A 26,677-nucleotide genomic window follows, 5' to 3' on the forward strand; every position below is an offset into this window, starting at 1 on the left:
TGACCACAGTACTGTGGCAACAAGAGGAGAATGAGTTCATGCAACAGTATCTGTGATTGGCTCTAGTACAAATGCTAACATTTGATTGGCTCTGTGGCAATAGACAAACCGATATTTCGTGCCACAGTACTGTGGCAGTAGACACTGCCATAAAAATATCACACAAAATACTGATATATGTGAAGATATATATGTGTTAAAGTATAGGGAATTAGAATTACAGTCAAATACCTGAAAACTCTCCATATGTACTAGGGATGCAAATTATCGATTAATCCATTAATCATTAGTTGATTGACCTTATCGATCGATTAACGATTAATTGATAAGTGGTGATTTTTCTGAGAATCTGAATTTCTCTTTCGATCAGGTCTATTAGAATAAAAGCTAAATACTGTTTACATACTTCATTGAAAAAACATGTCATATTCCTTAATGACTGATTTATTGAACCATTGGATACAGAACAGACACAGACATGCATGGAGTAGAACGACAGAAGTTCTGCAGAGAAATTCAATCAAATAAATTCATCTGAGGAGGGGCAGTTTAGAGGAAATGGGCATTTCTGACTTTGCATCACTGACATGGTGAAGACAGATTTCAGCGGAGAGGCCCCCCACCACCCCCCACCCCAGCTATTTTCATGTGGTCACCGGGGTGACCGCGGGACATAGGGCCGGACCTACTAAAGGTTTGTGTGTGTTAAAACTAACTGCACACGCAAAAAATTGTAGAAACTGATTTAGTAACAGTGCACACTAAGGGTTGGGTCTTTCAAAGGTGCAAAATAGCACATCTGCATCAGTTAGTACATTTACCACAATGAGTATGAAATATGGGGCGTTTACACACAGTTGTGCATATGTGGGAAGGAGAAAATGTAAATATATTAATTTAACACAAGCAAAGTGATTTATCAAACCCAAACGCAATTTTACTCATAGAAACTGCATCTATATTCAACACGTCTCAAAAGGAGGTGCAGTTAGTACATGTAATTGTGCACACACAGAAGAGGTTAGGAGACAAAGAAATGATGAAACCAGATGCAGAGGACGTATTTTTCACCCTCGTGAACATTTCTGGAGTGACGGAAGAAAAAATAATTGAGATATATTCACCCCCCACCCACCCACCCACCCACCCACACACACACACACACACACACACACACACTTTACAGGACTCTTTTCCACTCCTGATGAGTGTGATTAAAAATACGCACCAACATTCAGCTGCAGTGGGACTAAATTCTGTGTGCCTGACAGTCATTCAATCCAACCCCCCCCACCATCACCACCACCATCTGTAATAATGATCATGTAATACCTTCTATGACTAAACTCCTCCAACGTTACATTTCCGTGCATCTGGATCATTCAGTCACTGTTCCCATTAGTGCTGGCAGATCTCACAGCAGTTTAGCGCACGCAAAATCCTCCTTTAAATTGGGCGGTCTGACAGACCTGACTGTGTTTCACTCCACCATGTCCCTAAAGACATTCTAACTCATCAACGCCATGATCCGGTTCGATGACCGGCCATCCCAGCTGCAGTGTCACAGCGTGGACAAACCGTCAGCCTTCAGACAGGATGTGGAAAAGGGCAATTAACCGACAATTAATAATTTAATCGGGCAAAATCTTATCGATAGTCGATTAATTGTTTACATCCCTACTATGTACAGTGACATTTGTGGATACACAGATAAACTTTATTGATCCCAAACTGGGAAACCGTAGTGCCAAACAGTAAAAATAGAATATAACAATAAATAAAGAAGAGTAAACACACTATACATAAGAAATGACGAGTCTAAACAGAAGTGGTAGAACAGAGCCCATAGTTCCTCTCCAGCTCTGACAGTGAACCCAGCACCGCCTCATGTCCACTGACTCAGACAGAGGATAATAAGTGTCAATCTGTTCTCTCGTGTCTCTGAGGGATGAAACCATCCATTCTCTGTCTTTTCTTTTCATCTCTCTCATCTCGTTCCTCTTCAGAGGTGGAGGACAGAGTATATCCAACCGTCTCATTTAGTCTCTGGAGACGTTTGTTCTTTCTCCTCCTTCAACTTTCACTTATTAGTCACTCAGTTTGAGTGAAAAGTTGTGTTTGAGGTTCCTTCACACGGAGCTCGTTTGGATTCCAGCCCCATTGTTTGTTTCTTTAAATTAGCTCATTTATCAGACTGAGTGGTTTGGAGAGTTTGTCATTGTTTTTATCGGTGCTGTTTGCACACTTAAATCAGATGAGTCTTAAACTCAGTATATTCAAGATGGAAAAATAACAATTTCACCAAAACTCTCGTTTTTTGATGAAAAGTTTTTGCACTTGCAAGAGGTGGTTTTTCAGGCATAGCAAAATTGTAGGCCTGTAACAGTCCACATACAGAACCGAACCGTTTCAGTACGCACCTGTTCGGTTCGGTACACAGCTGTACCCAAACGGCACAGTATGATGAGAGACAGAAAAAGGAAGGAAAGACGTTGTTTGATGCGGAACTTTAAATCTGTGCAAGTTCCACATGGACATACTGAAGGAGCGCACAGTGACCCGAAATACGAAATAACAGCTGATATAAGGTTAAAAAAACAACAAATATGATGTGAACCTGGAAGGAAGAGACTGCAGACCCTCCAGCATCAGTGCAGTCCAGTTTGGGATCACTGTGGGTTCAGGTGAAAGAGACGCTGATAAGACGAATGTTGTTTGTTCTGTGTCCGATAGTTCTAAAACACTTACACTAGCTCTGTCTGTCTCTCTTTCTCTCTCTCTCTCTCTCACACACACACACACACACACACACACACACACACAGACACACACACACGCATACACAAGTACACAAAGTGTCCTAAACAGTTTGTTCTCTGTCCTAAAATAAATAATTTGGTTAATTTTGTTGTCAATGTTGCTCTTCAGTTTGTTAAAAGAGAATACGAGTTTGCCCTCCTCTTAATGTGGGTGTTTATCTTACCGGCCGACAGGCTGTTAGCTACTGTCATCATGCGGCGTCCGGCATCGTTGTCTGTCGTCCATTACAAAAATTTCAATCATGTTCTTCTCCGAAACTCCAATTCCGATTGACTTCAAACTTGGTATACAGCTTCTGTATGATGATGTCAACAAAAGTTAGTGAAATTATTTGGATCCGGATCTGATTCTGGATTGGTGCCACTTTGAAAAATTTCCCCATTATAACAGATAGGAAGTGGATTGATCCAATAAATCAGTATCAATGATATCAAGTGTGAATTTTAATTTTTTACAGATCTGATTGAATATGACCAAAACACGGACTATTACTGTAATAGAATAAATACACAGAACTGCGTGAGAATAAATGGCATCTGGATACATTTCCCAAAGCTTTTAATTTGGCCGGTAAGATACAGGGCCATTGGTCCGATTTTTTTTTTTTTTTTTTCTGCAGAATGTGAACTGACAGAACTGTGATTGGATTTTTGTTGTTTGTTCTAAACTACCTTTCATGGAAATGTACAAAACTAAGGTTTAAAATACATTTAGTAATATTTCATTTATTTTATTTTCTATTTGATTTATAGCAGCAGAATTATATTATTCTTGTTTTTCTATATTCTATTATCTCCAAAAATTGGGGAAAAAATGTTCAAAAATTCATAATAAATGCATTAAAGACATTTTAAGGGGTTTTCTTTCTTCCTGTATCGAACCAAAAAAAAAAACAAACTGTGGCTTTCAAAACCGAAAACGTACCAAACCCAAAATTTCGTGTACCGTTACAGGCCTACAAAATTGGTATATCGGACAAAACTGCAATGGAAGGACCTTTTTACGCAACTAGAGTTACATGACCCAAAAAAAAGATGCTAATAAAAATTACAACAAGCAAAGAAGAAGACTTTTAAAACAAACACGGTGCGGACACACGTGTGGATGCATGAGGAAAATGAATCATATTTTAATTTAGAAGGGGATAGAGAGTTAACAAGCATTCTAGATTCAAAACACCAGATATTTATGTTCACCGCCATGTTTATGGAATGACTTCTTGTGACATCTCGCGATAATAAACAAACAAATCCTCGTATTTGTAATTTAATGGAAAAATGACATTACACACTTCTGTTTTTTTGACATATAGTAAATATGTGTAGAGTCCAGTGGAAAAGCGACTGCTGTTCTCCTGTAGCGCAACCGAGAAATATTTAGCTGAGGATTAGGGGTGTAAGAAAATATCGGTTCTGCAATTTATCGCAATATTTCATTTCATGATACTGTATCAATATTAAGAAGTACTGTATCAATATTTTTAGGTATTTATTCAAATGCAGATATTGTGGAGGTTCATTTTAGGTTTTTTGTTTTTCTTTTTGAGAGTCTGGTTTCGACCGACTTGATATGTAAAGTGTCATGAGATAACTTTTGTCATGATTTGGTGCTATATAAATAAAATTTGATTTCATTTTGATTTGATTTTTTGTTTATATAGATATATATATATTATTATTATCATTTAACACTCTTCTATTAAATAATGTTAGTTCCTTTGTTGGGATCGCACAAAAATACTGTTCTGATGTTAGTTGTGAACTAATAGAATATGAACATTTGAACAGGATCTTAAACTGTAATGTCTGTAAAACAGAATTTCAGTTTGAACACAGGAACATTTTGTGATAGAACATTAGATTCTGTTGTGATCCAATAAAAATGTGTTTAGTATTTGTACATATTTCTGGTGTAATTCAATTCTTCCAGGAAATAATCATTTAAAAAAAAGAAACAAAACCAATAAAAAATTGCCTTTTTAACAGTATCGTGATATATTGTGATATATTGTATGGTGATCCTAGTTTTGTGATTTGTATCATATCGCCAGATTCTTGCTGATACACAGCCCTACTGAGGATTGATTGTTGTGGTGTTAAAGATGAAAAACAGGGTGAGCCTGGCATGATGCTGAGTGTGTAACTTCATTAAGTGTCTGACTATGTGACGGCCGACTGGCTTCTTTTCATCCCTAGTTAACAGGCCTGGTGGATGATAGAAGAGAGAGACAGAGACAGAGACAGAGCTCTGCATGTCTAATGACCACAGAGCTTCTGGAAAAGCAGCTGGCACAGAGCTGAAAGCTGGAGTATGTGCAGCCTGTAACCCACTGGCACTAGCTAACGCACTGCCGTCATCCTCCTCATGAACAGATATTTATGTTTGTCACCGTGTTTATGGAATGACTTCTCGTGACATCTGGCGATAATAAATAAACAAATCATCACATTTGTAGTTTAATGGAAAAACCAACATTACACACTTCTGTTTTTTCGACATGTAGTAAATATCTGTAAGCTTTTGCACATATGACATATGGAGGACTGAACCTGCCAAATTAAAAAATATATACAGAAATATAAAAATGGCTTGAAAAGTTCATTTCCGTACTATTTATTTATCTATTTTGTCCTTATTTATATATTTCCTGATTTAATTTTTATCCCTGCATTTATTTCTGCGTTGCTTTCTATTTAAATTTTCTTTATCTCTTTCTTGTTTATTTCTATATTTTATTTTCATCTGACATCTTATTAATTTATTGTAATTTATTTATTCATAGTCATATTTACCTCTTCAGTATTCCCCTTTTGCATTTTCTTCCTCTATTTATTTCTACATTGCCTATTTATTTCTGCATTGCTAAATAAATGACAATAAATTAATAAGATGTCAGATGAAAATAAAATATAGAAATAAACAAGAAAGAGATAAAGAAAATGTAAATAGAAAGCAATACAGAAATAAATGCAGGGATAAAAATTAAATAAGGAAAAACATAAATAAGGACAAAATAGATAAATAAATAGTACGGAAATGAACTTTTCAAGCCATTTTTATATTTCTGTATATATTTTTTAATTTGGCAGGTTCAGTCCTCCATAATGACGAGGTTCAAGGTTTGAGTTGCATTTTAGGGACATTAAGGCAAAACTTCCAGTTCTTGATTATGGACTGAAAATATATCAGTTTAGGGTCAAATTTTCTCAGGCATCTGAATCTGAAATCATTTATACCAAATCTTTTATGGTTTTCAAATCACTGAGCCTTTATTGACACAAGGTGAAACAAAAAAAAAAACATGAAATGTGGCCTATGCACGACTTTATTTAACCATTTAATTTGTGTTAAAAATCCAACCTAACATGCTTCTTCTGTTCATGTGTGGCCTTCCTTCCTTCCTCCAGCCCTGGATGGCTTTGGTCTGGGCATCTGAGCCCTATTCAGTCAGTCTGAAATTAAAAAAAATATATCAATTAGGCATTCCTCCATAACATGTGTAAGAGTTGTTCTATTAGTTGAACTATAAACTGATCTATAGAAGCCCAAATGGTCCAAATGCATATTTGATGGAATGAAGCTGTTCATGTGAGTTCTTCCAAATGTTGGCCTCAGGTTCTCTCCTCAGAACACACCTACTGACCACAAACAACTGACATTCAATCAGACACATTCAACACAACTGTTTACTCAATATGTTCTCCATACAGACATGAAAAAAGAACAGACGGTAGTTTGACATGACTTTGACATTTACATGTATGTGTCCTGTTGATGCAGTGGATAGACCTGGTGCCTCACAGACAGGAGGACCTGGGTTCAGTTCCAACACCAGTCCATGGGGGTGGGACCTTTAGTCCATGGGGGTGGGACCTTTAGTCCATGGGGGTGGGACCTTTCTGTGTGTAGTTTGCATGTTCTCCCCGTGTCTGCGTGGGTTCTCTCTGGTACCCTGGCTCCTCCCACCATCCAAACGTTTGCACTGATAGGTTAATGGGTTCATCTAAATCACCCCGCCTTCACCCATAAGTAGCTGGGATAGGCTCCAAGTGACCTAGTGAGGATAAAACAGGTTCAGAAAATGAATGAATGAATGAAGTGTTAGTGATTCCCACCAAAATGTGTGCTAGTGTTTCCTCCACACTAATGGTGACAAATTCCAATGGAATGTCCAAGTTGCAATCTTTAGTCTGTAATGTGTCTGTAAAGGGCCAAAGGCCTTGGGGGGTCCCACCAGGAAACCAGAGGGAATAGAACTGAGGACAGATTTGATCAAATGTCAGAATGGTATGAATTTTTGAAAAAACTAGGCCTTTTGGTGACCTTTAACCTCCAACATGACCTTGACATTAGACTGTTCATAGTACAAAGAACTGTTATGATACAATCTGGCACTGACAAGATCATGAACTGCCCCATCATGAACATATTTATACACTGAACTGGACAAAAGAGTGGAGAAGCTGGGAAAGTGGAGATTTTCACTGTTTAAAAAGTAATTTTCAGGGTGGGGGGTGGGGGTGGGGGGGGGTTGGATGAAAATTTCAAAAAAATTACACAGGAGTGCTTAGAACATCTTGTTGCATCAGAAAATCAGGGCTAGTGTGGTATTTGATATTAAGCCCCCCCCCCCCCCCCCCCCATTATTATGTTTGTATTATATGTGTCTGTCAAATCCATGAACACCAACACTTCCTCTGTCGATGTAAATGGCTCATTATAATCCAACAAAAACAAGAAATGAGTTTCATAGGATTATACACAAAACAGATCCCATAGATCCCCTTAAGTCCTTCTACACACTTGATCATTAGATGAAGTTTGGAATTTCTTCCACAAGGCTCTCAACCCGACCTGATGATGTCTCAGTGGTTTTGTAAAGTCGTGTGGAATCATAGGAGTTGGTTTCAAAACTGCAGATGAGATACAGTGTGTAAACTTAACCCCTAAACATCCATGAGGAAAAAAAACAAACAAACATCCATGAGGTTGCTAGAAAACCATCTGAGGGTCAGGGTTTGAACTTTAGAAGTGTCAGTCAATATGCATGTGTTGGACTTCACTTCAAAAGTAATATGTTCCAGTATGGGTATTTAACATGTGGCTGAAACACAACCTAAGCGACACGACTTTAATCATGACTCAGATGTAAAGCCTACCCATAATCCTCCTTCCATCCATAATCCATGAGCAGAGGCTCGCCCTACTCAGAAACTGTATTTAATGAAGATCATTTACATGAGGCTGAATCCTGACATCAGCAGAGACAGTGGCAGTTATCCAGCGGAGGTGCATCTGCTTTCATCATCTATGACATTTTAGATTCAAACCCCAACACTAACCTGCTTTATGAAGTCTGCTGCAAGAAACTCTTCCATTACCTGCCATTCATACTGATGTGGATCACTCTTTCATTATGTCCATTGACCCTTCCTGGCCTCTGTCGGCTGTTAATAAAAATCTAATTTGAAGTCCATCCAGAACATCTAAAGTCTTATCCAGTCACTACACTTGGAGTTAAAGGCTACTCATGGAACATGTGCCCATGTATGTCTACACTGATAGAGTTGCACATTTTTTTTAATACCACTTTTATATATTAAAATTTTCTTGCCTTGTCACACAGTATACCTCTAATTCTATTCTATTCTATTCTATTCTATTCTATTCTATTCTATTCTATTCTATTCTATTCTGTTCTATATTGTATCTTCAGTAGCATGTGAGGTGAGTTCGTGTTGTCGAATAATTACATTTCTTTTATCTAATTTTAGAACCTGAGTTAATTCTTGTTACTTTGATGGATTACTGTGATTTAAATTGGATCACACTGGATTAAGATAAGAATTCAAATCAAAGACAAGGGAATGAATGCAATTCCACTGTAAAAACATGTAACTGCAAAATGGGATTCATTCACTTGAAAATGTACATAATGTACAGTTTGTCAAATGCAAACTGCAATAACAAGTGAACATGGGAGACACTTGAAGAAGATCTTTGCACGCTCTATGTGTGTGAGCTGTATATGCATCTGTATATGGATCTGTATATGTATGTGTATATGTATATGTATGTGTATATGCGTCTGTATATGGAACTGTATATGCATCTGTATATGGATCTGTATATGTATGTGTATATGTATATGTATGTGTATATGTATGTGTATATGTATATGTATGTGTATATGCATCTGTATATGGATCTGTGTATGTATATCCATGTGCATGTGTATGTGTATGTGTATATGCATGTGCATGTGTATATGCATGTGCATGTGCATGTGTATATGTATCTGTATATCCATGTGCATGCGTATGTATATATGCATGTGTATGTGTATATGCATGTGCATGTGTATGTATATATGCATGTGTGTATGCATGTGTATGTGTGTATGCATGTGCATGTGTATGTGTATGTGTGTATGCCTGTGTATGCGTATGTGTGTATGCATGTGTATGTGTATGTGTGTATGCATGTGTATGTGTGTGTTGTGCTGCTCACCTGCCTGCAGCGTAGCTTCCAGCCCACACCATGGATGTGTTTAGTGCTCGGTCCGACTCCCTGCTGCTCATCTCAGAGGACCAAACCCAGATTCCAATTTCTCAATATATCTTTTCCCTTTCACTTAGCAACTTTGAATTATAGACGTATTGCATTATATTCCACTTTTTCAAATTCACTCTACTGTGAAAGATTGTTTTTCCAAAGTTAAATTGTGTGCGGTGCCAATGGTGAGCCTCGGCCAAAGCCCAGACCAGACCACACACAGTAAAGGCAGGTTTTCCAAACACTGGACAAATGTGATACAGTGGAATAGTGTTAGGGTTTAATTAGCACGTTACTTATTATTATGGCAGTTAGTGTTTCCTTAGAGAATGCACATAAAACATTGTGAAGAAGAAAAGCACTCAGAGAGCGCAGACCTCCAACAAGGCAGATCAGTGCCCCCCCCCGATTACCACCAAAATTTAATCATCTGTATCAACATTTCCTGAAATTTTCATCCAAATCCGTCAGTAACTTTTTGAGTTATCTTGCACACAGACAGACAGACAGAAAAACCAACGCCGACAAAAACATAACCTCCTTGCTGGAGGTAAAAAGCAGTAACTAGAAGCACTCAGAGAGTGCAGACCTCCGCTAAGGCAGATCAGTGCCACAGATTTGGATGAAAATTTCAGGAAATGTTGATACCGGCACAAGGAACAAATGATTAAATTTTGGTGGTGATCGGGGGGGCATTGATCTGCTTTGGCGGAGGTCTGTGCTGTCTTTTCTAGAAAAGCACTCGTAGAGTGCAGACCTCTGCCAAGGCAGATCAGTGCCCCCCCCCCCAATCACCACCAAAATTTAATCATTTGTTCCTTGTGCCAGTATCAACATTTCCTGAAATTTTTATCCAAATCCGTCCATAACTTTTTGAGTTATCTTGCACACAGACAGACAGACAGACAGACAGACAGACAGACAGACAGACAAACCAACGCTGACAAAAACATAGCCTCGTTGGTGAAGGTAATTAGTTTTTTCAGGAGCACAGTGTTTTGTTTTTTTCCTCCCTTTTTGTAAAGTGAACAGAGGCATCAGCCTTTATTGTGTGAAACAGACGTCAAGCAAAAACAGAGCTGGGCCTGTGGACTTTTAACCACACTATCATGATATATGATGAGTGCTATGATACAGACATAGATTCAAAGGACAAGAAGACACATGATGTAGACCCAGAAGAACACAGGACACGAGACATAGACCAAGGGAAGTAGAGGACATTGGACATAGATCGATAAAAACAGAAGACAGTGCACAGCAGAAGTCCACACAGTTGTGCTTTGGACTGGTCTTGTCCAAGACCGGGATGGAACTGAGTAAAAACACGGTCAAGAAGACCTTCAAACCATGGTCTTATGACTGATCTCAAGACCAAGAGTGGCCTTGAACCCTGCAAAACTAGAAGTAGATAAATTCTAATTGCATTATAGCAATGAAAGTGCAAAGCAAAGACAATGACTTTCAATCTTTATTAACCCTATGACGCCAAACATATCCTATTTGATACATGCGTTTTGAAGCCCTCTACATGATCAGTGTGATGTTTTTTCTTGAAAATCTGATGTATATAATTAGATACATGCAATACACAGATAATCCACCAGGGGGAGGAGTTCATTCACCAGAGGCCTTTAGTGACACTACAAGACTGACATTAATGAGGAAGGAGGAAGAACTGTGACAATTTTGAAAAGGAATTACCAATTTGTTAGACATGTTCACTGTCTGTAGGCACCATATTTATATATCTAAAACTGCACCTGTACAAATCTGTGTATATTCAAATCCGTATTTATCTATTTTTTTGCACTTCATTCATATCAAACTGTATTTGCACCCTCCTTTTAAACACTTTTTAAAACATTTTTTTAGTCAAATTTATATGACTGTTTGTTTTACGTGTATGTGTACGTTTATGTGTTTGCTGCTGACAACACTGTGAATTTCCCCATTGTGGGATCAATAAAGGAATATCTTATCTTATCTTATCTTATCTTATCTTATCTTATCTTATGTTTGAGTTAGATTATGTTTTTGTTTGTTCAAAAATAATAGTATTTGAGCACTGAGACCCAATGTATCAAATATAATACAAAATTGAAACTCATGCATGGAAATTGATATTTGAAAAAAATAAATAAATAAAAAAATGAGGGGTTGTTCAGAAGGACCAATAATGACTCCAGTTTCAAAGAACTGGAATTTTCTGTCAACGATTTAATGGTTCAGGCTTTACAGGGTTAAGATGTATTAATTTAATGAGAATGATGGAAGTGTTGTTTACGAGGCACCGTTAATGAGTCACTTTTACATATCATTAGCCTCATAGGATAACTGCCTAACTCGTACACAAAATGGACAAAAGTATGTGAACATGTTGAATTCAGGTGTTTCTTTTCTAACAGTGGTCTGGGATACAAAACAATAATGACTAATGTCATGATATAGTTTGATATTGGGATAAATATCATATTAATTCTTAATATTAATGTTTCTATGTCAAATCATCATGAACAGGACAGCTTACAGCTGTAGACATGATGTGTCCTGATATTTATGTCCATATAGTTTATAAACATTAATATTTCCTTAATGGGCGATTTTTCTTCCTCAGTGAGATGTGAAGAAAGTAGAGTAGGAGTCAGAGCTTGAAAAACATTTTAGAAATTTAGTGGTAAAACATTTAAAATCATAGTCATGGAAAAGAACAAATCAATGTTGAGAGAAATGAAGTCAAAACCATCTCTGAGTTATTTTGGAAGCAAAGACAACAATTCAAACCAAACTAACCAGTGCAATGATATTTATCCCATAATATAAAACTCTATTCTGACATTAGTCCTTATGGTTTTGTATCCCAGACCCTTGTTAGAAAAGAAACACCTGAATTCAAAGTGTCCACATACTTTTGTCCATATAGTGGCTGACTTAGGTAATTATGCTATGAGGATAACAATATGTAAGAAAATATTTCCAATAATTTGGTGATTACAAATTAGTTAATTAGTGTGCTTCAAGGACATGAATGTAAATGTAAGCTGCTCTATTGTCCTGCAGCGTTCTGATTCAACTCTGAGAAATAAGATGTTCCAAAGCGGACGGACGTGAGGTAAACAAAACCTGGCCTTTGGTTATTTCAGTCAGGCTGAACTGGGGCAGCTGCTCCGCCAATTATCCACCTCCTTTTGTATCCTCCTGTGGGTGCTAATTATTAAAATGTCTGCTGTTGTTGCCATAAACACACCATGTGGACAGTCTGATTGGCATTACTTGGCATTACAGAGACTGTTGGTGTTTGTAGTTGCAACACTGATAATATATTTTGCCAGTTAGCAGCTGTTGTTTTGCGATTCAACAGTTGTGTCTTCAGTACAGTGTTCCGTCTGTGTAGATATGAGTTCTGGCACCTGAACGTTCACTGTAAAAAAAAAAAAAAAAAAAAAAAAACAACTGTAAAAAAACTGTATTATTCCGGCAGCAGGGGCACCGAAAAAATACTGTAAAATAACAGAAAATAACCATCTCATAAAAATATGGTAATTTTCCATAATTAAAATACATTTTTTACCTTAACTTTACATGAGATTTTTCTTTCTTTTTTTTTTTTTGACTTTTTAATGTTTAATCAATATTTACATGTATTAAAACAATCAAATTCCCTATAAATATATATATAAATAATTTTCAGTGAGACTCAGTTGTCCAATCCACTGATAAAAACTGTATTTGGACAGTTTATCAGTGCTTATACATGTTATACATTCACAAAAATACATTTATTCAACATTTTTGTTGTGAAACCTCCTGTAATTACACAAGATATTTGTCAATTAACAAACAAGTCTGGTTCAACTGACAGAACAAATACTTCTGTTACCGTTAATTGTCAGTAATTTTATCTCGTTTTATTTATTTATTTAATTTTTACAATATTAAACTTTAACTTAATAGTTTAATCTCATAAATAGAAAAGAAATATTTGTGAAATTATGATACATTTGCAAATGTATTTTAACTGTATTTTTCTGTGAAAAAAGAAAAAATTATTTTAAAAAATTAAAATTTTTAGGTTCTTCACAGTTACAGTTTTTTCGTGTTATTTTCCATTTGACATGTAAAATCACAGTCTGTTTTTGCTATTTCATTGATATTTTCCTGTATCTTAAAAATACAGAAAAAATCCATAAAATAAACAGTGAAAATTCTGTTAAATTACAGGTTTTTTTTTACAGTGTACTGTTGCATTCACACTAGGAAGTTCTGTTTTTGCTGTTGCTTAATAAGAGTGAGAACGAACGTGTACTACAGTGTTATGCAAACACTATTTTGACATGATGCAACTGTTGCAAGGAATGAATTTGTACAAACCTTAATGTTGTGGATTGTTTGAGTAAATTATATTTCAAAGAACTGCATTAGAAGCGTATGTGCTGTAAAGGAGCTGCTGTGAATCTGCGTCTGTTTCAGGTTCATTAACCCTTTCATGCACAGTGGTCACTCCAGTGGTCACTCCAGTGGACAGTTCTTCTCCAGCTGTTCTCTTGTATATTCATGGGTTTGGTTGTTTTAGTTCCATATCAGCCAACACAGTGGATTTGGTCCAGTCTTTATGCTTCTATCAAACTAATGGTTGTTTAAGTAATGAAAATGTACTCACTTATTAATTTAATGTAAAAAAAAAAAAAAAAAATTAAAAAAAGCAGTTGAAACTTATCAATCCCTGCAATAATAATAATAATAATAATAATAATAATAATAATAATAATAATAATAATAATAATAGTTATTATCCAATGGAAGGATTTGAATCTGGTCAGTTTGGTTTATCATTAAACTTGTCTTCTGTGTTTTCATACTGTCATATTCTGTATTATCTCAGTTCAAACACACCATCTTTATATTAAATCCATTTGAGAAGTTTAACTTTTATCAGTTTGGGTCTTGGTTTGTCATTGCGGGGTGATAGTGGGTCCTGAAGCCGGACCAGTTCAGAACCACTGGACTAAAGGAAGATACAAATAGGCATATTACACAAGGCTGCAGTGGTCATATATTTGTAGGTAGACGTGCTTAAAAAATAATTAAGCAAGTGAAAAAACAGAAAAACCCATCCTCATACATTCATGTTCTGGAAGCAGTGGGATGTTTGACTGGTCCTGGCAGACCTGGTCTGGTCTTTAATCCTCTACAGGTCACTCATAGAAATATTCTGAAATGCAGAATTTCAGCCTTAGTGTGTTATTGGAGGACATAATCTATATTATCAAAGGGAAGTTGACTTTGTGTGTGTGTTTTTGTGTGTGTCTCAGACATCACACAAAATCTGGAGGAGCTGACTGCTGCAGTTTGGCATGCTTATGTATGTTTGGTGAGGACGGGGGTAGGCCTGTGCAGGGGTGGGCTAAGTCCACCCAAACGTCTGTCTTGCCCACCCAGTTGAAAGTTAAGGGAAAATGTTTATCCAATAGAAAAACATCACAGACTCCACTACTGTTGGCTCTTATTTGTGATTGGGTGGGCAGCCTACAGCCCGCCCTATTCCGTCAGTGATTGGTGGTCATTATTGTTTTGCATTTCCTGAGCGCTTCATTCGCTCCTACAGCAGCTCACAGTCTGTTTCTGGGTCCTTGGTCTGTCCTGCACCTGTGGAGGTCACTGCTGCACCTGTGGAGGTCACTGCTGCACCTGTGGAGGTCACTGCTGCACCTGTGGAGGTCACTGCTGCACCTGTGGAGGTCACTGCTGCACCTGTCGGGGTTTCTGTTTAAAACTGTGCCTCCCTCTGTGGGAGTTTCACTGGATCTGTGGCTTGTTGGCGTGCTCTTGGGCTGAGCATCGTCTCTGGGCTCCTGCAGAGCAGCCGGCCTGGTGCAGCGAGCACTCACATCACGTTATATACGCACACGCACTGACTAAAGCAGTACTAATAAAACACACTTACACTGGGCTACACAACGCCAGTAAAACCAAAAAACATACACAATGTAATATTATATGTAATATAATATTTTATTACATTATATACATGTAATCAACTCCATAGCAGATGTTTCAGCATACTTCAGTTTGTTCAGTGAGAGCAAGGTGATAATGTATTAAAAGAGGTGAAACTCACTGCAAGTCTGGTCGTGTTGAAACTCCACTGATGGAACAGACGGAGGGGAAAAATTTACAATGACACCATCTACGCAACTTTCATTTGTGTAGTAATTCTACTTACAGTACATGTTGTCACAGTCTGATATTTCAATTTTCTACCAAACTGGAACTTTATTGACGTATAAAACTACCCTTTAAACTGACAGATATCACATGTGCAAATAATTCAAAGGGGATCCAGAAAATTATTTGTCTCCAGATCCTGGTCCCATGGGGAACACAACTGGAAGGGCAGGGTCTAGAACTAGAAGCTCCGAATGGACAAATCAAATACCCAATACCTCTTTAAAAAAAAATAAATAAATAAATAAATATATATATATATATATATATATATATATATATATATATATATATATATATATATATATATATATATATATATACATATATATATGTATATATATAGATAGATAGATAGATAGATAGATAGATAGATAGATAGATAGATATTTGTGTCATATATATAAGGAGTATGTAAAAATGTAATATAAAACACACACACACACACACACACACACACACACACACACACACACACGTAAGGTGAAAGTAACATGTATTTGAAAACATTAGACCAACATAAGTGCTGATCCAGACCCCCAGACCCCTGTCCACATCCACATGACCCCTTTGAACATCATTCCTTACATTAGTACCATTACTTCATGGTACCTAACAAAGCAGGTCCACTCACTGTTCATGCACAGGTGGACCTGACAGACCCTGGAGACCACATTGGACCTTCCAGACCCTGGAGACCACATTGGACCTTCCAGACCCTGGAGACCACATTGGACCTTCCAGACCCTGGAGACCACATTGGACCTGACAGACCCTGTAGATCACATTGGACCTTCCAGACCCCGGAGACCACATTGGACCTTCCAGACCCTGGAGACCACATTGCACCTTCCAGACCCTGTAGACCACATTGGACCTTCCAGACCCTGGAGACCACATTGGACCTTCCAGACCCTGTAGACCACATTGCACCTTCCAGACCCTGTAGACCACATTGGACCTTCCAGACCCTGGAGACCACATTGCACCTTCCAGACCCTGTAGACCACATTGGACCTTCCAGACCCTGGAGACCACATTGGACCTTCCAGACCCTGTAGACCACATTGGACCTCAGATTGTGGACTCACTGTCCTCACTGGAACTGTTGCTGTCACTGTCTTGTAATGTATGCAGAAATGACCAAAAATAGTCACTTGCCCCATAAAAGGTGAAGTCCTGTGGATGTCAGCCAGGACACTGTGGACTGTTCCTCTCCCTGTCAAAGCTGTTTTCCAGACTCAGTGTTCTGAAATATAATTAATCTTGTTACTATTGACTGACAGTGTAAAGCTCCGCCTCTCATCTAAGAACAATCAATCAAAAGCTAATCAAGGCAGGAGGTCAACTTTAGTCTTTGTATTATGTTTGAAGATGATTCTTGGCTTGTGACACTTCTTCATCCCAGTCTTTGATGCAGCTCCTCACTGTGAATGTGTACGTGTTGGCTTTATCACGCTGCTGTAAACCGGTTCTTCTTCGTTGACGTTCATCGTTACAGCGTAGCGGCGGCAGGATTGAGCGATCTGTTTGGCCATTTGTCTCGCAATGGGAGTTTTTTCTGCCACCGGTGGTGGTATTTTGTGAGGCCCCCTACTCTTCTCATCATTCACCTCGCTGTAAACATCATCTGTCTCATGGACAATGTTCCGCAGCTGCACGGCGTAGATCTGTTCCAGAGTCACCGCCGGCCCAGAGCAGTCGGACTGGGAGCGGCGGTGGCGGTGGTGGGATTCAAAAGGGGGTGTGGTCTGAGAGATGGACGCCATACATGAGTTTGGGTAAAATTTGACCTCGTGGATGGTGTCGGGGAGGGGGATCTGAAGGGACAGCCTGGCAGTGTGAGTACGGGGGGAGGCAAAGCCAGACTTAGGGCGGAGCTTCCAGCCAAGAGGGTCGGGGCCTGTGATGGTGTAGGTTTGGACGGGGGGAGGGGTAGTAGGGGGGGTGAGGGTCCTAATGGGGGGGCAGGAGTAGCGTTTGGCTGGATCATGGCATGGGGGGTGTGGTCTGAGCAGGGATACGCCACGCTGAGGCGGCTGCGGTTCCTTCTTGTTCTTCTTTACGATAATGATGGGGGGTGATCCACACGTGGAGACGTCTGCAGACCACCGGCGCTGGGGGTCCATGGAGGGGAACCCTGGTGTCCCTCTGGTGTCCTGCTTTGGATCTGGACTCTCCTTGGACTCTGTGGTTTGTCCTCTGAGTCTGACACAACTACCGTTAGACGGTTTGTTCCTCCTCAGGCTCCACTTCGAACCAGCAGCAGAACCGTTAACGGAACAGGATCTGTTCATGTTTGTGAGGGTGGAGACCTCCGAGTTGATCTGATCTGAACAGAAACATGGAAACAGAAAGGGTGTTTACATTTGAAAAAGAGGAAGAGGACAGGAGACGCCCATCTTGACTTCTCACAAACAGTTTCACACATTTCACAATGGTCTTACACAACAGAACTGATACGACTACACCCAGAACATCTGAGAACATTTCACCTTTTATCATCCACCTGATCAACGGAGACCCATTCCTCACCTCAAAAATTTTGAGAGCGTAACACTAGATAAGTTAGACCAGGGGTGTCAAACATGCGGCGCGCGGGCCAAATCCAGCCCGCCAAAGGGTCCAGTCCGGCCCGCGGGATGAACTTGGATAGTGTAAAAATTACACTGAAGATATACTCAACCAAGAGTGTTGAACTAGTTTTAGTTCAGGTTCCACATACAGACTATTGTGATTTCAAGGAAAATCATAAAATAATAACCTATAAATAATGACTCCAAATTTTCTTCTTGGTTTAATGTGGAAAAAATATCATGTTATGCTGACGAATAATGACAACTTCAAAATGTTCTCCTTGTTATAGTGCAAAAACTAACATTAACCCTCCGGTATCCCGTCCACCAAGGCCCTTACTAAGCACCAAGTGTGCCTTTTTGGCACACTTGTGGAATAATGGCAAAAAAATTTTCATATAGTTTGTTTTAAATTCTTTTACACTTTTTTCTGTTCCATCAACTTGAGCCATAAATAAAAATACTAAATACTCAATAATTGTCACATTTTTTAACCCTTTAAATGATGTGTTTGTAATGGAAACAAACCATTTTTTTGGATGCAAAAAACACAAAAAATTCATTTTTTTCAATATACTACACAAAAAGTGGATCACATATTATTTGATTTTTTCATCCTGGCATATGTCAATGATTAACTCGAACACTGGGTAATTTGCATTATTTTTGGTGCTAGGTCAAATGTTCAAAAATACTAGCATCTGTCACCAAGTGTGCATAAAATGCACACCTATAAATCAAACTATTAAATATTATATATTGATTTATTTTTCTGCTGTAATTTGATTTTATTTTTGTAAATCCAGCTCAGTCCTAATCATACAGATCAAATGTTAGAAATAGTGCGTTTTATGCACACTTGGCAGACAGATGCTAGTCTGGTCATTTTCTTTTGTTTACAATGTGCACATTTGAGTTGGTGGACAGAATTTTAAAGATCATGCACAAATGAACAACTTTTGAATTCTAACCTTATTGAAATTGTGAAAAACAATATGAATTTTTTAACACGAAGTGCAAAGTGTGCCTAAACGACGCACCTGGATACCAGAGGGTTAAATTATGAAAATATTTACAAGAACAAATTATCCTTTAACAATAAAATGAGAATAACCTGAAATGTCTCAAGAAAATTGAGTGCAATTTTAACAATATTCTGCTTGTTACTAAATGTTTTGTGCCTTTATAGATCTGATCCATAATACACATGTGTAAGTTGAGGCTTTTATATTGTTAAAATTGGGCTTAATTTCTTAAGAAATTTCAGTTTTTTCAGATAATTCTCATCTTTTTTTTTTTTTTGGATAGTTTGTAAATGTAAATATTTTCATAATTTAATGTTTTTGATTTTTTTTTTTGTTTCTTTTGCACGAAAACAAAGAGAAAAAATAGTAGTTGTCATTATTTATGAGTTATTATGCTATTATTTTTTTTCGTCCGGCTCCCTTAATGCTAGACATCATCTGATCCAGTTTAACCCTTTCATGCATAGTGGTCAGTACAGCTATTCTACAGCTGTTCTGTTGTGTATTCATGGGTTTTATTGTTTTAGTTCCACATCAGTGTTAGTTAGTTAGTTAGTTAGTTAGTTAGTTAGTTAGTTAGTTAGTTAGTTAGTGTTGTTTTTATTTCGAGCACATAGAGTCAGATAACAAAGAACCATACAACATGGTCAAACACATTTTTTGGCCCTCAAAAAGCCGACACAGTGGACACTTATGCATCATCCCATGCAACTCATACCATTACTGTAACTATGCTGTTCTTGATAAACCTGATCTACAGTGACATGTTTTAGTATAAATCAACAAACAAAACAGTTTTTTTTGCATATTATCTCAATGAAGTGAATAATAATTAGTTTTAAAGTAAAAGTGTTAGAATGTGGGAAAACATCTGATTAGCAGCATTAAAAATGTTTTTTATTGCATAGTTTTTCATGTCACGCTCTGGTTTTAAATACATGTTTCTTTGCTTCAAAAATTAAATGCATGGGTTCAGTGGACATTTTTGTACCCCCCCCCCAAAAAAACAAAAAAAACAAAAACTAAATTGCATGGTTTTTTCATGCCTAAAGGGGAATAAAAACACTCAGGTCAAATATCTTGACTAGGGTTTTCATAATTCATGCATGAAAGGGTTAAAATCCTACATAGACTACACTATTCACAAGTGAAGCTGCACAGGATCTATCCAGAAATATCACCTACTTGCGAAAAATGTCATCAAATGTTCGCAGACTTGCTACATAGCTATGTACTATGCCCAAGATTAGAGGAATACTGGGATACAATGTTTTCATTCTTTTCAAATGTCTTTAAGGTTCAGCTCAGACCAGATCCCCTACTGGTTGTACTGGGTGCTTCAGAAAGCTCCAGAAATCTGCAGAAGGTACAGCGCCACCTCCTGTCCGATGGCCTTCTCTGTACAAGCTCATTGTCCTGTTGTGGAAGTCAAAAGAGACACTAGCTTTTAAAGCCTGGATAACAACAATGATGGACACCCTTCACTTAGAGAGGATTAGATACACACTGAACCACAAGCTGGGAGAATCTGAAAAACATCTGAAACCAGTGATGTCACATATGGAAGGGCCCAATAGTTCAGATCCACTGCATAAGCAGCAGCCCACAGCGGAGCATTACACCAGCATATGTTAGTGGCTCTGGGGATGGGGGGTGGACGCTATGTAAAATTGTTTTTTGTTGTTGTTGTTGTTGTTTTGTTTGTTTTGTTTTGTTTTGTTTTTTTTTGGGGGGGGGTGTTTTTGTTTTGTTGTTGTTTGTTTTGTTTTTTTCTTTTTCCTTCTTCTCTTCTTCTTTTCTCACTCTATCAGTGCTGTTTATTTCGGAATGGGTATGGTTACATGATGTTTTTAAATCCGATTTATTTTTCCAGAAGAAATTAATTTGGAACTAAAGTATTTTCTCTTCTGTTTACATGGAAATGTTAAACGTGAATAAAGGTTTACATGAGGTATTAATGAGGTAGATCAGTGAGCAGAAGGGTTTGTGCTGCAGTGCTGACGTTGCCTTGTTCTGGCAGCCCTTCTGTTAGCTTAGCTTAGCCCTTCTGTTAGCTTAGCTTAGCCCTTCTGTTAGCTTAGCTTAGCATAGTCACTGCATTTCCATGGTCACACGTGGCCAGTTTTTTAAAGGTGATTTGTCGTCTTTTGTCAGTGATTTAGTGAAATCCGATTCTCTCTAATTATTTCTTCAGATCTGTGACTTACTGCACTCATACAATCTGTGGACTGTTGTGTTGACCAAAGTTGGAAAATCTTTTTGTTGAAGGGATGCATGCACTAAATTAGCTTTGCTTTAGCGTTTTAGCTTTGCATTAGTTTTTATTTCCCAGATTTTCTTCCTGCAGTAAGTCACATGACCATGATCTGAGCCTCAGTTTGTGATCATATTGACCCCAGCGGACTAAAGGAATGATTAGGGAGAACTGAATTGACCAAAATCACTCCTAAAATATTATAACATTAGTCATTATTGTTTTGTATCCCAGACCCCTGTTAGAAAAGAAACACCTGGATTCAATGTGTCCACATACTTTTGTCCTTTTGTATATGATTTTGGCAGTTATACTATGACGATAACGATATTAGCCTTACATTTCTTCTGTTATAACACTAATCTTGACCATAACCCTTTTATGAAAGAAGTGGAAAAGGTCAAAGTCATGTTTTGGATCATATAATCTGTTATCACTTTTCCACACACGCATATTTTCCTGTTGTAGTTAATACACTGTAAAAAAAAAAAGTAAAAAAACAGCATTATCCCGGCAGCAGGGGTGCCAAAAAATACTGTAAAATAACAGAAAATAACCATCTCATAAAAATATGGTAATTTTCCATAATTAAAATGCAGTTTTTTGCCCTAACTTTACATGAGATTTTGCTTATTTTTTTTGACTTTTTAATGTTTAATAAAGAATATTTACATGTATTAAAACAATCCAATTACCTATATATATATATATATACATATATATATATATATATATATATATATATATATATATATATATATATATATATATATATATATATATATATATATATATATACATATATATATATATATATATATAAATAAATAATTTTCAGTGAGACTCAGTTGTCCAATCCACTGATAAAAACTGTATTTGGACAGTTTATCAGTGCTTATACATTCACAAAAATACATTTATTCAACATTTTTGTTGTGAAACCTCCTGTAATTACACAAGATATTTGTCAATGAACAAACAAGTCTGGTTCAACTGACAGAACAAATACTTCTGTTATGGTTAATTGTCAGTGATTTTAGTTTTTAAATTTAGTTTTATTTATTTATTTATTTATTTATTTATTTATTTATTTATTTTTACACTATTAAACTTTAAATTAACAGTTTAATCTCATAAATAGAAAATAAATATTTGTGAAATTATGATACATTTTCAAATGTATTTTAACTGTAAAAAGACAAAATTTCTTTTAAAAAATGGAAACTTTATGGTTATTCACAGTTACAGTTTTTTCATGTTATTTTCCATTTGACATGTAAAATCACAGTCTGTTTTTGTCATTTCATTGATATTTTACTGTATCTTAAAAATACAGGAAAAATCTGTAAAATAAACAGTGAAATTTCTGTTCAATTACAGATTTTTTTTTACAGTGTACACTCTCCAATGGTACACGTGCTCCTTGTCTGTTGTCTATAATCACTGTCATACAACAGACAGTCAAACCTGCTTTTATTAAACATGTGGAACATCTGACGTCCTACTAACTGTACAATAAAATCACAAACATGAACATGTATCACGCAATTTAGCTGAAAAACCTAATGACGGTTTATAAAGTATTTCAGTTCCATGTGTTTAATGTATTGTGTGGTAGTTCTAATCCTGCACGCTACATGTTAACTCATCATTAAACACCTCAAATAATTAAACCAAAATAACCTTAAACTGAGCGACGACATGTTAGTAAAGTGCAGATACTCACACAAATAGAAGTGAAACACTGTTTACCTGCAGATCTCCATAAATCATCTCTCTCCTTCGTTTCCCTCTTAATATCTCTGCAGATATCCGTCCCTTCAGCTTATCGACCACGACCATGACTTCCTGAAACTAACGCCCTCAGTCCCACTTTCTCTGCTGCTCACAGATAAACACACACTCCACTCAAGTATGAAGTAAAAACAGGAAAGAATGGTGTTTCTGATTGCACAGAAGTTTCGCAGTAGTCAAGTCTGTGACCACTGTTACTGTTTTATACCTTGACTTTAGATAAACAGACAGTTTTTCTTTACTTTTTCTCAAACTGCAGTGATTCAACTTAACCCTTTCATGCATGAATTATTAGAACCTTAGTCAGTATTTTTTTCTGGAGTGTTTTTATTCCTCTTTAGGCATGAAAAAAACAATGCAATTGATTTTTTTATTTTTTTTTTTTATGAACCTATTTTTTGTGAAGTTACAAAAATGTCCACTCAGCTGGACACCATGCATTTAAGTTTTGAAGCAAAGAAACATGTATTTAAAAATCATCATCAGAAAGTCATATACTGTGCGAAAACTATGAAATAAAAACATTTTTAATGCCGCTAATTGCTAAATTGCTACTGTTTTCTCTCATTTTATCATAGTCTAATATTAGTTTTTACTCATTTCATGGAGGTAATATCTTCCTGAGACCCAGGAATTTGACAGTTTTAGCTTTTTTACATTAAAAAAATTGTCTTGATTGGAAACTGCATAATGCAACAGTTTTTTCAGATACATTTTTAAAATTATTTTTATTTATTTATTGATTTTTTAATGGAATGTCCTTTGTAATGGACAGCATTTTAAAAGTAAAACTGTCAAACTTTTGTCCCTATAGAGGACAAAGTGCATTACTGGGTGTCAGGAGGATGTGCAAAAAAAAAAATAAAATTTTTGCTTCAGAAAACTGTTAATCACAGTCTAATAACAATTAGCACTTGATTTACACTTAAACATGTTAGTGCAGATCAGGTTTATCATGAACAGCAAAGTTCCAGTAATGGTCTGAATGTCAGTGTATTATGGGATGGTGCATGAGCGTACACTGTGTTGGCTGATATGGAACTAAAACAACCAAACCCATGAATATACAAGAGAACAGCTGGAGAAGAACTGTCCACTGGAGTGAGCACTGTGCATGAAAGGGTTAAAGTTCAAGGTTTTTTTTCTTTATATCTTTGCCCTTGTTTTGTTCCAAACAACAAAGTACTACAAGGAATAAACAAGTAATAAATCAATCAATAAATAAAGTCTGCAGTGAGGTTTTCAGGATATCATTTCTGGAAAGAGGCTTTTCTCTGGTAGTATGATATATCACAAACAGAAAAATAGAAACACTGTGTAAAACAATCTCTTGGAACTTGTTGTTGCACCGATGCACAGTTCAGTGCTTTGAATGCTGCAGGTACACTGTATCTGGGTGGAATAATAGTGGAAGTCCAGGATGTGTGGACAGTTTAGACCAGGGGGGTCAAACTCATTTTAGCTCAGGGGCCACATTCAGTCCAATATGATCTGAAGTGGGTCAGACCAGGAAAATAATAACAGTGGAAAAAAGTCCAATTACACACTGTAAAAAAAATCCTGTTGTTTTTACGGGAAAAAACACTGGCAGCTGTGGTTTCCAGAACAATACTGTAAAAAACACATCCAACTGTAAACATATTTACGGAGTAATATGTAGATTTAACAGTTTAAACATGTAGATTTAACAGTTTAAACATGTAGATTGAACAGTTTAAACATGTAGATTTAACAGTTTAAACCTGTAGATTTAACAGTTTAAACGTGTAGATTTAACAGTTTAAACTTGTAGATTTAACAGTTTAAACATGTAGATTTAACAGTTTAAACATGTACATTTAACAGTTTAAACGTGTAGATTTAACAGTTTAAACCTGTAGATTTAACAGTTTAAACGTGTAGATTTAACAGTTTAAACTTGTAGATTTAACAGTTGGATTTAAATGGTAAATGTTCTGCACTTCTTTAGCTCATTTTCTCCTCCTTCATGGTGTCCACAGCTCTTTCCAAATCCACCAGGTCCAACTGGGACCAGTTTAGGGTTCAGTGTCTTCCATGGACACTTGGACATATGGACAGTCAGAGCCAGGATTGGAACCACCAACCCTTTGGTTATTGGACGAGCCGCTCTACCAACTCTACCAACCCAGTCATTTACACATTTAAAATGGTACATTGTAAATGTTTACTTTTTTAACTTATGTGTGTATATATATATATATATATATATATATATATATATAAGCAAATAGGCTGTTATTTCAACATTATGGTCTTTGCAGTTTAAACGGCACCACATTGTTTTTCAATTTCCAGTTTTATTTTCTAAAAACAATACAAATCCATCAGTTCTCCATACAGATCTGGTTTTGTTCACATACTCTTCCAGTAAAAACTGCAGCTAAATTTGATTTAATCATTAACACAAAAATCTTTTCAAATAAACAACTTTGCTTTGTATTGTCACTTACAGTTTTTTTTATGTTGCAATTTTACAACTTTCTGGTGTTAATTCTACAGTCATTTCCTACAGTGCATTATGAAAGTGTTTACATGTCTAAAAATGTCCTTAAAAATGTGGATAACATGAACAACCTGAAATTTCTTAAAAAATCTAAGTGCAATTTTAACAGTATTCTGCCTCAGTTTATCATTTACACATGTACATTATAACTTACAGATCACAGTGCGTCTACAAATACACAAAACATTTAATCACAGGCAGAATATTGTTAAAATTGCACTTCCTTCTCTTCAGTCATTTCAAGTTGTTCATATTTATTCACGTTATTCACATTTTTATTGTTTGTAAATGTAAGTTTCTTTAATGGAATTTTGCTTTTTACACTAAAACAAAGACAAACGTTTGTAGGTGTCCATATTTATAGATTATTATGATGCGTTTTTTCTGGACTGACCCACTTGAGATTATGTTGGTCTGTATGTGGAACCTGAACTAAAAAAAAAAAAAAAAAGTGAACACCATTGATGGTTAATATCTTTAGTGTAATTTTTGCATTTCACAAATTCATTCCACGGGTCGGACTGGACCCTTTACAGAGCCGGTTTATGTTTGACACCTGTGGTTTAGACCCAGGGTTATCATCAGCTTCAACATGGAGGTAGTCTGGAATTCCACAAACAGACATTCAGAATGTAAATATGAATCAAATTATAGGTCTAATGTTTTTTTGTTGTTGTTTTTTTCTCTTTTCTTTTCTATCTATCTATCTATCTATCTATCTATCTATCTATCTATCTATCTATCTATCTATCTATCTATCTATCTATCTATCTATCTATCTATCTATCTATCTATCTATCTATCTATCTATCTATCTATCTATCTATCTATCTATCTATCTATCTATCAGCAGTATTAACAAAAACACCAGCACCTAAAGTATATTACCTTAAGAAAGAATAGA

The 26,677-nt window shown here is 36.6% G+C and overlaps 2 protein-coding genes and 1 long non-coding RNA gene across 5 annotated transcripts in view; 2 read left to right on the forward strand and 1 right to left on the reverse strand.

The window, feature by feature from the left end:
* The window catches only part of rab26 (RAB26, member RAS oncogene family), a 304,408-nt gene that overhangs the window by 243,400 nt on the left and 34,331 nt on the right, over positions 1 to 26,677 (forward strand). The window lies entirely within an intron of this gene.
* Positions 6,423 to 14,424, forward strand: LOC115410630 (uncharacterized). The gene is made up of 4 exons (XR_003934115.1): positions 6,423 to 6,590; positions 7,327 to 7,334; positions 7,745 to 7,751; positions 14,415 to 14,424. It is a non-coding gene; the product is annotated as an uncharacterized LOC115410630 (long non-coding RNA).
* Positions 16,692 to 23,340, reverse strand: LOC115410625 (uncharacterized). 3 transcript variants are annotated; one of them, XM_030122351.1, is made up of 2 exons: positions 23,182 to 23,340; positions 16,692 to 17,927 (listed from the first exon to the last, which is right to left on the reverse strand). In XM_030122351.1, exon 2 carries the CDS (start codon positions 17,895 to 17,897, stop codon positions 17,025 to 17,027), a length of 873 nt encoding a protein of 290 aa, XP_029978211.1. In that variant the 5' UTR covers positions 17,898 to 17,927; positions 23,182 to 23,340; the 3' UTR covers positions 16,692 to 17,024. The 3 variants fall into 3 exon arrangements, with proteins under 3 accessions (XP_029978211.1, XP_029978210.1, XP_029978209.1); XM_030122350.1 differs by having other exon boundaries at positions 16,692 to 17,932; XM_030122349.1 differs by having other exon boundaries at positions 16,692 to 17,932; positions 23,208 to 23,315.

Source organism: Sphaeramia orbicularis, chromosome 19, assembly GCF_902148855.1.
Source record: "Sphaeramia orbicularis chromosome 19, fSphaOr1.1, whole genome shotgun sequence".
NCBI classification, from domain to species: Eukaryota; Metazoa; Chordata; class Actinopteri; order Kurtiformes; family Apogonidae; genus Sphaeramia; species Sphaeramia orbicularis.

Excerpts from the sequence above, each read along its gene's own strand:
- LOC115410625 (XM_030122351.1), bottom strand. The coding sequence starts at position 17,897 with ATGAACAGATCCTGTTCCGTTAACGGTTCTGCTGCTGGTTCGAAGTGG.